At 50.8% G+C, this 12970-nt stretch overlaps 3 protein-coding genes across 3 annotated transcripts; 1 reads left to right on the top strand and 2 right to left on the bottom strand.

The window, feature by feature from the left end:
• Positions 1–724: 724 nt before the first annotated feature.
• COL26b_012995 (uncharacterized protein) lies at positions 725–1167 on the bottom strand (the record flags this gene model as incomplete). Its single annotated transcript, XM_053185623.1, has 2 exons — positions 725–1038; positions 1092–1167. 2 exons carry the CDS (start codon positions 1165–1167, stop codon positions 725–727), a joined length of 390 nt encoding a protein of 129 aa, XP_053030451.1.
• Positions 1168–2173: 1006 nt separating this feature from the next.
• Positions 2174–3411, bottom strand: COL26b_012994 (uncharacterized protein; the record flags this gene model as incomplete). The annotated part of the gene is made up of 2 exons (XM_053185622.1): positions 2174–2242; positions 2278–3411. The coding sequence occupies 2 exons, from the start codon at positions 3409–3411 to the stop codon at positions 2174–2176; spliced, it is 1203 nt and encodes a 400-aa protein (XP_053030450.1).
• Positions 3412–8480: 5069 nt separating this feature from the next.
• COL26b_012993 (uncharacterized protein) lies at positions 8481–9795 on the top strand (the record flags this gene model as incomplete). Its single annotated transcript, XM_053185621.1, has 4 exons — positions 8481–8865; positions 8948–9074; positions 9136–9518; positions 9581–9795. The coding sequence occupies 4 exons, from the start codon at positions 8481–8483 to the stop codon at positions 9793–9795; spliced, it is 1110 nt and encodes a 369-aa protein (XP_053030449.1).
• Between the last annotated feature and the right edge of the window lie 3175 nt (positions 9796–12970).

Genomic DNA, 12970 nt, shown 5'->3' with positions numbered 1-12970 from the left:
AGTTTCCATGCAAAATGATCGTTGTCCGAGGGTTGGTCCCCGAAGGCCCTCGGCCCAACCACTTACCAGGCGCAACAGGCCTTCCATTTTTCATCACTCGGCTTTCGGTGATTGGATAGTTCTGAACAGCTTCAAGCAAATCATAACCCCCCTTGGCAAGACTTTGGGTGCCAGAAGGAAAGTTTGGTTGAAACCATGCTACAGGAACGTCAGTCGTTAAGCCCAGACAACATGGCACACACGAGCACGGTGTACGTCTCGATGCGTCAATCATGGTGACTTACACTCATCTTCCAATTTTGAAGGGCTGTAGAATGCAAGAATCGCATTGGGCGGCTCGATCCTCTGTTCCAAAGATGTCCACGCCAGAGTCATGGCTAAGTGACCGCCACTTGACCAGCCAATCCCAACAACCTTGGGACCAATGCGGAGACCTGGTCGGTTCAAGTTCATGAAGGGTAACTCATGACGGGCCCATTGTAGAGCGGAGCATGCGTCAGCCATGGCACCCTCCGGAAGAGGCATCTCAGGACACAGCCTGTAGTCAACCGCAACTGGTAAGATGCCGTTATCAAGCAAACGCTGGACATGCTTGGTATTGATGTCATGGCGCGAGAGGCTGATGTGACCGCCCCCGTGGAAGAGAAGGCCTAAACTTCTGTTCAGCGCTCTGGATCTTGTGACAATCAAGCCGATGTCTATTCAACTGTATCAGGACGGAAAATCACTTACCGACTGACCATGTTTGTGACATCAACTCATCGGAAGGCGGAAGATATACGTCGGCAAATAGGCGATTCTGTCCAGTCTGTTTGAACATCACCGTTTGGATGTCGAAGCGTTTCTTCGGGACGATGTCTCCAACATCGGGGCGCGTTTTGAATCCCGTGATGATGCGAAGCATGTTAGACTCAGCCAGCTCGCCTCCGGTCCAATCGACGTGCCCGAACCCCGCCTGCTCGAAGCTTCTCTTCCAAAAGAACTCGTCGGCAAGAACGTGCTTTCTTCCATCCGTCATCGACCACCAGCCATCCATGACTGCAAAGCGGTTAGCATTTTCGAGATCTACAGAAAGAATGGATCAAACTCACGTCCGAAGACAAGATCAAACCAGAACAGGTTTTTGGTGAACTCAACAAGCGTGACAATTCCGTGTGGCTTTAACATTTGTCGAATATTTGTGAGTGAAACGGATAAATCAGCAGTGGCGTGGATGCAGTTGGTTGAGAGGACGAGGTCAAACTTTCCAGTCATATCGGTAGGGGGACTCTTTGTGGCGTTCAATGTCTGGAACTCTAGCCGTCCAGTTGATTGATTCAGTAAGCCGGGTAATTTTTTCTTGGCTCCAGCGACCAGTCCCGCGGATACGTCTGTGAAAGTGTAGACGAATGGTATTCCGGCATCTCCCAACATCCGGAGGACGTGTTTTGTAGTCGATGCTGTCCCACCACCAATTTCAAGAATATGAATCGGTTTTCCGTTGCCTTTTTTCACAGCGCTTAATGCTTTCTCGAGAAAAGAGCAAAGTTGTTTGCTGGCTGCTAGATAGAAGGGGCCATTGGTGTACACATCTTCCAGGATATTGGCATTCTCCTTGTTCCTGAACACCAGAGTCAGAGGGTCAGCTACTCCAGTCATGCAGTCCGCCAAAGAGCTCCCCGTGATGTTGAGGAGTTTGTGTTCGGATGCATGTCGAGGGAATCGTTGCACGGCTTCCTGCAGCCTTTCAACCACAGACTGCTTAGGGACAGGCGTATCAGCGCGGACCCAGACATTTCCTTTTCGACGGACCAGTCTTGCGTCTTCCAGGATCTCGAAAAGTTGCGATGCAAGAAGAGCGTACTTCGGGAGATATTGAATGGTTGGGAGTTCATCCCCAGCCTTGAAGACTGATAGATCGCATCCAAGTTGCGGGAGAGCGTCGACCACGTATTGCGTAACCAGAGAAGCTTGAATGGGATATACGTCGTCCCAAAATCTGATTAAACCGTAGGTCTTCGCGTAGTCATCGGACCCATTCTTGATGTCTTTGAACACTTCATATGCCCTGCGCAGACTTTCTGAAACCCCCACATCGTCGAAACTTTGTGTTTTTGACTCCAACTTCATGACCGCGAACTCACTAGAAGTAGATGTTGGCGTTGACGAACCAGTGCTTTCGGGGTCGTTGGCCTCACTGAATGTGGGGGAAGCGCCTCGGGTAGGCGGACTGGTCATCAACCTGATGGCGTTGACCGACGGGCTGCGAGCACGTATGCATTGAACCAAATCTCCTACGGAGAGCAGACTCTGATACTCGTCCGCACTCAAATCGACCAAAAAGGTTTCGTTGACTTCGTTGAGCACCTCACTCGACAAGAGGGAGTCAATGCCCAGGTCAGCAAGCGAAGCATCGTTTGCGATGGCGCCGAGATCGATCTCTGCAACTCTTGCCAGGAGGCAAAAGACATCCTCGTCGCTGACAACTTTGGATGGGGTGTCGTCTGCGCGTGACACGGCTGTTTGAGATTGAAAGTCTATCGCGGGGACAGAGTCCTCCATCTTCTTCTCTTGAAAATCTTCGACAACGACGCCGCCGACTTTCCCCCCTGCGTTTTTTGAAGACAACGCTCGAACAAGAGATTTTATCAACATCCGAGTGAATCTCGCGCCGTGAATGACAACAACAATTTTTCCGGTTGCTTCGTCGTAAACATATATGTCGTTATCGATATTCCTCGGGTCGTACTCGCGGTACATGGACAGAACTTTCCATTGTCTCGACGGAGTCAGCGAAAAGCTTGGATGGATCTCCACCTTAGTGATTCGGGTGCAAACGAAAACCTCGTTCTCAGAACACAGTCCACTCAAAGCGTTCACATGGATGCCAGACACCTGGACAAAGTTGTCCAAAGCCAACGGGTCCGTTATCATCTTGTCAAATCCTTCGAGGTTGCACTCGGAAGCCAGCTTGACTCGACTGATCGCTTCATCCCCTTTAGCGAAAATGTCCCAGACACCCTTGTACATCTCATCGTACGTGACGACACGGGAAAACACTGAGTAAACCAGCGGACCCCTAAGTGCTACGGTGTCGGTTACATCAGCGGCTTGAAGCTGTCGGACAGTGTGGCGAAGTGCGGTTTCGTATTGGGGAAATTCAGAGTCGTCTTCGGCGTCTTGTTTGGATACAAGAGTAACCTCTCCTGATGCATGCATGCTTGGCCGCAGTTGAGGATCTGCCAGAGATGAAGACATCACGCAGAACTTCCAAGACTGCGAGTGTTCGATCTTGGAGAGGGAAAGTACGATACGGCATCCTTCCCCCAGGCCGAGGGCTTCGTCGATTTGAATCTTCTTCCATGTTGCTGAGAATCCTTTTGTCTCTTCGTGCCCCAAAGCCGTAAGCGCAGCTTGTGCCGCCAGTTCCATGTATAACGGGGCTGGGCACAGGGGCTGGCCCACAACTGCATGCCCTTGTATAAGGCCCTTCCACGTGTCATGCTGAGGATCGACATTGAATTCGAGATTGGCTTCAGTCTTCCGCGTTAAAGTAAGCAGGCGACGTGGAGCGGGCGTGGTGCTGTTGTTTTTGGCTGAAGAGTCGAATTCTAAGGGTCCGACTGTGTCTCTCCATTCAAGCCAGTGGCGACTCTTCTCAAACTGATACGGGGGTAGGAACGGGACATAGGAGTACATCCCTCTCTGGCAAGTATGAAAATCCCAGAAAGTGACCGATTGCGACTCTTTCCACAAACCAATGGTGACTTGAGTCAAAGAGTCTCGCAGTGGTGTCCTATCCCGCAAATTCATCCCGTAAAATGTGTGTTCAGATGCTTCCTCTCCCAACGCTCTGCGGGCCATGGTCGTAATGCCAGAGTTCATCCCGGCTTCCAGCCAGCAACAGCCAGCAAGTTCCTCGTGAATCTTGCTGACAGCCTGATGGAAGAATACTGGTCTTCGGGTGTGTTCTCTGACACGTTGAGGCCAGGGTAAACATTCCGTATCCCGATCAAGACAGGTCTCGACAGGTATGAACGGTTTGCGGAAAACGAGTCCCCCAGCAAGAACTTCGAGATCGTGAAGAATTGGCTCCGTGAAGCGCGAATGGAAGGCGTACGGGACGTCGAGAATCTTTGACTTTGCATTCTGAGTTGTGGGATCCAGTTTGATGAACTGCTCAGCTTGTTCCACCTCCGATTTCGATCCGGAAATGACAGTCAGTCGTGGACCATTGTGGCAGGCCACTTCGACATTGACTGTGTCTGAGTTCAAGAGTCGACCCAAAGAAACCGGATCAGTCTCGACAAGTAGCATGGAACCAGGGTCCGGACCCCATTTCTCCTTCATCAGTCGCGCACGCCCTGCCACAAGCTTGAGGCCGTCGGATAGTGACAATATGCCCGAGACACAAGTGGCTGTGAGCTCGCCAAAGCTGTGGCCTACCAGTTTGGCGACTGTGAGACCGGAATCAATCCAAGCCTTTGCACAAGAGTACTGCACGCTGAAGAGTGCAGAATGCAAGATGACAGGGTCTTCGATTGGCTCGGACTGGAAAATGTAGGGAAGTATCCCAGGAAATCCCTGAGACTTAAGCTCGTTCTGGCAGCAGTCAAGATGGTGCCGGAGAAGGGCACAGGATTCGTATGTGTCCTTATCAAGGCCGACGAACTTCGAATTCTGGCCACCGAATGCCATGACGACAGGCCGAGACTTACTCGGTAAAGTTACATTCCAAATGTCCGAGGTACTGGACTCATGAAGACGCTCGATGAGTTGATCCATGCTGGCGGCGTCGAAAGTGGCTGCAAAAGGCAGCGACGGATTTTGCCCTGACACGACACTGAAGGAAAGATCAGCCAAGCGGGCTTGTTCCTGTTGGTTGGGCGACATCGTAAATCGCTTCAGGATTTGTTTGCGCAGAACACCAATATTGGCAGACAGGGACTGTTGGCTAGAGGCTGTAACGATGAATGGGAACGGGATAGCCTTCGGAAGGCGGCTGTTGTTCGTCGTTCGAGTAATGGCCACACATGGCGATGGCGGCTCTGTAACGATAAGTGCTGCGTTACTTCCCGAGGCTCCATAGTTGTTAACACAAACTGTCAGTGGCCCCGAAGATTTCCATTCAATGCCAGTTGTGGTGATGGCGATTCTGTCCGACTCCGAAAGTGTGATCTGAGGGTTCAGTGTCGTGAAGCTGGCTTGAGGGGGAATCCGTTTGTGATGAATCATCAACACAGCTTTGATCACAGCAGCAACCCCAGACGCACTCTCCGTGTGCCCGATGTTTGCCTTGATTGATCCAACATGCAAAAGCTGTTCCGTCTGACGCCGCAAACCACCAAACGTTCGTCGAATACTTTCAAACTCAATCGGGTCACCCACAGGCGTCCCAGTTCCGTGAGCTTCAACATAAGTAACGTCGTCGGGCGTCATGCGCGAGAATCGTAGCACCTCTTCGTAAAGATCAGATTGCGAGGGCCCATGGGGGACAGTAATGTACGTCTCGTTGCTGTTTTGTCTGACAGCAGAGCCGGGGATCACAGCCAAGATCTTGTCTCCCGATGCTTGCGCCTCTGATAATTTCTTGAGCAAGAGGAGGCCAACGCCCTCTCCTCTGCAATAGCCGTCGGCTTTTGCGTCAAATGACTTGCATTGACCCGTGGTGCTAAGAAACTTTCCAGCATTGAGGTTCTGGAAAAAGTTGGGGCTTGTGAAGACATTGGCGCCCCCAGCTAGAGCAGCTGTGCATTTCCCAGCAATGATGTCGGTGCACGCTTTGTTGATAGCCACAGCCGATGAGGAGCATGCAGTGTCGATCGTGGATGATTCGCCGGTCCAACCAAAAAAGTTGCTGATCCTTCCGGCCAAAAACGCTCTGAGTGTTCCCAGTGTCGAAAATGCATTGGGTGGGTGCGATGCGACATTGTCAGCATAATCGTTGGCGCACACGCCGATATAACAGCCGACATCCTTGCTAGGTGGCTTAGGACCGTTGAAGTAGTTTGCAGACTCCAGAGCCTGGTAGGCGACTTCGAGCAGATGGCGTTGTTGTGGATCCATTGAAGATGCCTCTCTACTTGTCTTTCGGAAGAAGCGATGGTCAAAGGCGTCAACGTCGTTGATAAGGTTGGCAAAAAATCTCTGAACTTGAGGTGTTCGTCGAAGACCATTCGTCGAAAACCTTTCGGCCGGTATCTCTTGACAAAGCGACTTGCCAGATTCAATGACGTTCCATAGCTCATCCAAAGAGTCCGCTCCAGGAAACCTGCAGGCCATGCCCACAATTGCGACTGCAGTATCTGGATAGCTTCTGGCTGGTGTCGAGCCTATCAAAGGCTCGGTTTGATTGGACAGGCCTAGCGGTGGTCTGATTGAGTAGGGACCCAGGAACCGTGAACTTGATAGGCACCGGACCGGGCCCAGTTCTAAAACGTTCCTTGCATCTTGTCCGGGTCTGAGTTTCGAGGCAACTTGGCTTACAACCAAGTGCCAGTCGGCCACCTCCGTCATGATGCACTCCAGTATTTCCTCGTGTAGTGGTCGGCCACCAAGAGTCCGGCCGTCCCGATTGGAACATACGGCAACTACCAGCCCGTCGACCTCTGGAAATCGGAGCTTTGATTCTTGGGCGCAAAATTCCAACAACTGTTGTTTCCAGTGGCTGAGCGCTGGTGTGTGATAGCGGGCTCTGAGACTCAGAGGCTTCAATGTGTAGTCTTCTAAAGGGATATGTTGGTGAAGTACTGCTACCCTCGCCGTTGGTACAATAATTGTGCAGCTTGCGTGATCGATCCTAGTTGCAACGTATGACTGTGTCTGAACATACATTAGATGAGAGAAAGACATGTTCATTCATGGAGTGCTTACGCAAGTGGCATGAGAATCATTCTCTGGAACTTGCGCGGCAGTCCCGCATGGCTCATTCTTTCCGTTACATATCAGCAAACATTCTTCTGCTTTCTGAAAGAAGGGAAATGCTCACATTTATTTCTTCCAACATGGAAGCTGCAAGGTTGACGTCTATGTCCAATCCTCGTTGGCGGCGTAGCACGAATGCTGTAGTTGCCCCTGCTTGGGTTTGATCGAAATCCAGATACACTCCAATGCAGAACGAAAGGCGGAGTGCCACAGCAAAATTATGGACCAAGGCCGTCTCGTCCCTGGAATTCGAAATTGCGGTAGCCGATAATAGTCCTAGACAGAATCCCTGGCATCCGCCGTCTGAGATATTGCCAAGTAACTGCTGGTGGGAAATGTCGTTGTCCTGCAAATACTGGAAATATTGCACCATCCCAAAAAGGACAGACAGAGGGGCTGAGATTGAATTCCAGTATTCTTTGATCTGGTCTTCAATGACATCAAGGTCGTGCTCCAGCCAGCGTGTCAACTGCAAAGCGCACCATCTGCCAGGCGTTCTTTCAAGGCATGGCTCATGAGCTACCAGACACTGAAATAGCGAAGGTAGCTCTGAGATTGAATCCAAGAGTGGCTGTAGTTTGGGTATTTGCCGCAAGGCTGATCTGATGTCATGCAAAGCCAAACCTCTAAAGCCTTCAGAGGCCTGAGGACCAAAAAAGATAGCTTTCAGAGACATGCTGGAAGGGCTTGTAGAATGATTCTCTGACTTGGGCGAATATGAGATGAATGCGGGAACTCTTTTGAATTTACCAAACCAAAGGTGCCAAGTTGGAGGGCTAGAAGGGTTTTGTCTCAATGAAGGTTAGTCTGTAGCCTGCTCAGCCGTCACTCAATATCACAAGCTTCTCAGCGCTTGTCATCTACTGCAGCATCGGAGACTTTAGTGCTTCTTTACAACGGCATTCCACCACTTTGAAACCCTGACCGTCCTGAAACGCACGCGGGTAATTGATCAATGAAGCTCTTATCGATGGAATAGCTTGGCTGCACAACTGCCGGGTTCCTTCCTTGACTCATTTCGCATTGGTTTCATGCACAGTCTTTGGAGATTTCGTGATGTGTGAAAATATCCGGCGGTGGGCCGTACGAGTAGCAGAGTTTACACAGGCGGCTGCATGTTTTGGGGTCGTCTACAAGGTTGCTTCAGACTTCGCCAGACGTGCCACCGAATGACCAAAGATATTCACAAGCTCCGAGGCAGGCTTCTATCTCGTTCTCGCTGAAACAGGAAGTGGTCCGGGCTTAGGTTCGGGGGCTCCCGACACAGAAAATGCCTCGCTGAATTGGGTGTACACCATCCCGGGCCGCGCCCACGGTCCAGGTGACGAGCCCAGGCTCCTAAGCCGATGGTTTGTCGATCTGTTGCCCTCCTCTGGACTACAGTTTCCTCTCACCCACACTCCCACGGCATGAAGTTTCTGCCAACAGGTGTCATATTCGCATTTAAATTCAAGATTTTCCTTTGTGGTTGGCTGTATGATCATCTCGTCTTCAGTTCAGATCGCGATATCATTCTCCCATCTTACTGCAAGTCTTCCTAAACCTCAGACTAGACAACTGTCACTCTGCACTTCACCATGTCACGATCTCCAGGCTCTGAATCGGAGGCTCGACAGCTTTTGGGGCTTGTTGACCTACTCCGTGAATCCGTGCTCACCGTTACGCAACAATGGGAGAAGGAACGTAATTCGTCTGTCACGGAGGATTCTGCACAGCAAACAGTGCCCAGTCCGGATTTGTTCGAGGCTCAAAGAAGAATCGAGGCCATCGCCGGCACACTCATAGCGCTTGTGGCAGAGCCTTCTCACAGGATCCAGCAAGTTATGACTCTGGCCGTCCAAGCCAGAGCACTAATTCTAGCCACTGAGATGAAAATTCCAGACAAGTTGACAGCCGCCGGAAAGCAAGGAATCCACGTCAGTATGCTGTCAGAGCGTACCGGGATTGAGTCTCGCAAACTTGGTAAGTTCAGCTCAAGCGGAACAGATAACTGGCAACGGCCTTGTGGAGGCCCTCTAACGAGTGGGATCCTTGTCTATTACAGCTCGCCTCATGCGAACCTTGTGTACCATTCACATCTTCAATGAGCCTGAAGAGAACCGCTTCACGAACAACCGCATTTCACAAGTCTTAGTGGACAATGAGCCGCTGAGGGCTCTGGTGCAGTTAGCGTACGTATCATATAGAAAGTATTTTGAAGGGCGTAGGCTGATTTTGCGAAAACTCACATAGGAGCATGCACTCATTCACATCTGAGTACTTAGGTAAATACCTTCTGGGTCCGACTGGATCCTCTTATGAAAAAGACGAGACAGCGTTCCAGATCGCGCTAGGCACGGACAAGACGCAGTTCGACTGGTTCGCCGAGAAAGTCACAGTTGAGGAGCTCGAACGTGGAGGTCGCGGTACTGGCTACCCGGGGTTCTTCTCCAGGCCTGAAGACGGCAACTGGGAGGGGCCAGACTCCAACGGGTTGATATCCCGCCCTGAACTGGCAAACTTCGGAAAAGCGATGATTGGTAGCGGATCGGTCAATAGTCCCGCTCATGTTTTGGACTATCCCTGGAGCAACCTCGGAAACGGTGCCACCGTCGTAGACGTGGGTGGCGGGGTTGGTACGCAACGCTCGCAACCTTCTAATGAACTAAACGTGTTTGATTGGCTAATGTCCATTCAGGAGGTTTCGCACTTCAAATGCTGAAAGCCCACCCTCACTTGCGGTTCATCGTGCAGGACCGTCCTGAAGTTATCAGTCAAGGAAAGAATGAAGTCTTTCCCATTCATGCGCCGTGGGCATTGAAAGATGACCAAGTCACCTTCATGGACCACGACTTTTTCCAGCCTAACCCTGTTGTTGGCGCAGACGTATATTGGCTTCGTCGCATCCTGTAAGTCCTCTGTCTCTCAGAGCCTGCAACAACAGCTAACGGTCGCAAGGCATGATTGGTCGGATGAGCCGTGCCTCAAAATTCTCAAAGCGCTCAAGGTCGCCATGAGACCCAATTCGAGGATCCTCCTCGCTGATTGCGTGCTGAATACTACTTGCGGATCTCCAGATGTGCCCTCGGCTCCGGATCTGTTGCCTGCCAACTATGGCTATTGGTGCCAATACAACCATGTGCTCGGAATGATTATGATGGCAGAGAATAATGGGATCGAGAGAACTGCATCCGAAATCAAAGATCTGGTCACCAGGGCTGGATTGAGGATCAACAAGATTTGGCCAGTCAGAAGTCTGGTGGGCATAGTTGAGGTAATGCTATAGTCCATGTAGCAATAGTTCAGTCTAGAAAAGTCTAGAAAAAGAATAAGTACGGTTTCACGCACCAGGCCTATGAGTATGTTACAAAACTTCAAAATGTGGCAATGGTCTAGCAACGGGAAATTCCCAGCCGTCTTAACAGCAGGCGTCTGGAATAGCTTGATAAGGTTCCCATTTCCAAGAACTCGCGGGGTCCACCCAGGCATGCTCCTGCCAGTCGGATGGATAGTTCGGCTAGGTTTCGGCTTGCAAGCATAACCATCCTTGTGGGATGTCCTACTCCAAACTTATGACCATCGAAGGTTATGGCCGAAAGCGGTATGCCGTCAGTACGCAAGGAATTGTCCAAAAGCGGTAAGCTGTGAGTACAACATTCAAATATTCCTATCGTTTCAATTCTTTACAGAAAGTAGGCTTCTTTGGAAGACTATTTGCTGTTTTTCGCTCATCCCAATGTGTCTCATTGTGAAGAACGTGCCCAAACTTAATTCCCGGCCATCTTCGAGCACTCGGATTAACAGTGCATTCGGAAATTTGCGAGTCAGAAGGCTACGGCGGGTAGCTCCGTAAGCTGGAAAAGCTGTGAAATTGAGGGTAAAGTCTATTACGCGACATGTACCAGCAAATCATAGCCGGCATTATGAGACGAACAATGCAGGCAACTCCCTTTTCCTTTAACGCCCGTTCAGGCAAAACCAAAAGTTCTTGCCTTATAGTCGCGACGATGCACTCATGTTCTTATCTCCTGCGGAATTCCAATTGATTGATTAGACCCGGTTCGTATTCATAAAGTTTCTGCAATCCTCGTTACATACGCTGAAACTCTGTCATCGTGCGTCTGTGCGAAGAGTCTAGTGCCGCTAACCGAGTCCTCGGTTTATGGCCAGATGGCAAGTTTATTGACGTTTACATTTGTGACTTGATCCTACTTGGATGCATCGTGTCCAGCATGGCGTCACCAATGAGCCTCGAAAACGATTTTCACGTTATCATAGTCGGTGCAGGACTCGCGGGGCTGTCGGCTGCTTTGTCAATCAAGCTTGCCAACACATCACATCGAGTAACTATTTTCGAATCTGCAAAGGAACTCAGAGAAGTTGGCGTTAGTTGGATCACACATCTTGCAGAGACATCAGACCGATGGCATCTAACTCATACACTCGCAGGCGGGCATCCAGCTTACTCCCAATGGCGTTCGTCTCCTTGAGAAGTGGGATGTAATGAAAGAACTGCCTACGGCATTGCCGGACACCATGAGTGTAAGACGGTACGACGGCTCGAGGCTGCTAGCACATGAGCCTCTCCTGCAGCAGCTCTTACAACGCCGCTGTGGCGCCTCGATTATTGATGTCCACCGAGCTGACCTGCAAAACGCCATGCTCGCCAAGTGTGTTGACGAACTGGGTGTGACTATAAAGCTTGGCACCTCAGTAAAGTCAGTCGAATTCAACGATGCCGCAGTGACTCTCGAAAACGGTTCAATAATCCACGGGGACGTTGTTCTTCTCGCAGACGGCCTGTGGTCCACGATTCGCAGCGAGTTCGCGGGGAAGGACCATCCGCCTATCGCGACGGGAGATTTGGCGTACCGGCTTCTCATCTCCGTTGATGAGCTCAGCGGTCCTGATAAGGACGAGCTACGAGAATTCATCAGCCGTCCTGCTTTGAATTTCTGGATTGGGCCGTCTTCCCACGTTGTAGGGTATTCCTTGCGTGAAGGCACCATGTTCAACTTGGTCTTTCTTCGACCGGACGACTTGCCTGATGGGGTGTCCAGGACTGGTGGGACTCAAGCCGAGATCAGCTCTGCACTCCCCTGGGACCCTTTGCTTCTGAAGTTTCTACGGGCGAGCAAAGAGGTGACCAAGTGGAAGCTAATGTGGGCCAAGCCTCTGTCCCAGTTGGCTAATGATAGCGGGACTTTCTTCATGGCAGGCGATTGTTGCCATCCAATGCTACCATACCTAGCGCAAGGGGCAAACTCGAGTCTAGAGGACGGCGCCGTTTTAGGACACCTACTTGGCAAGGTGTCACAAGCAAACAAGACCAAGCTTCTTCCTGTAGTTGCGAAGGTGTATCAGCGTTTGCGAAACGACAGAACCCGTTGGATCCAGGAGGAGGCATTCCGCCAACGGGATGAACTCCATCTGTCCGATGGCGAGGAACAGAGGGAGAGGGACAGATACATGGTCGGACAGCTGGGAGCTGAAATACGCGGGCCGTTTCCAATTAGGTTCTTTTGCCCTGAAGCCCAGCGCTGGTTGTTTGCGTACGACGCATACGAGCAAGCTGAGAGGGGTTGGGATAATGAATCCAGCACCTTATGTTAACTTATGATTTGCATTGATGTCGTAATTCTCGTTAATTCGTACGTTCATTCATAATGTGCTGTTTCTTTTGGAATTCAAGCTAGGCCCCTGTCTTGAAATTACCCCGGCACATTGGATTGAATCTATGCCAATGTGGCCATAGGCGGCTCTAGGCAGGCTTCCGAGACCCGAAAGTGCCAATGAAATCAGCCTCCAAGAGTCTAGGCATTGCGCATGCCTGTGGGAACAGACGTCAGGAGAAAGATTCCCCGTGCCAAGAACCGCCAAGGTCGGGTAGAAGGAAGGAATAAGACTCCATCAATCAACTCGTCGAGGACTCTGCTCCAAGATACCATGGCCCACATAGCGTCCTGGGCAACCAAAGCCCTGGTCACCAAGTAGGAAAGTGTACCGGTGTGGGCTCGTTGTGATACACGAGATTGCTGGAGTCGCAGGTGTGTATAAATAGACTCTATGTTGCTCAATATTTCACACT

This window comes from Colletotrichum chrysophilum (assembly GCF_026319265.1).
Source record: "Colletotrichum chrysophilum strain AFK26 chromosome Unknown scaffold_199, whole genome shotgun sequence".
In the NCBI taxonomy this organism is placed as follows: Eukaryota; Fungi; Ascomycota; class Sordariomycetes; order Glomerellales; family Glomerellaceae; genus Colletotrichum; species Colletotrichum chrysophilum.
Note: the sequence above shows the minus strand (reverse complement) of the source record. Positions and strands in the feature narration are given on the sequence as shown.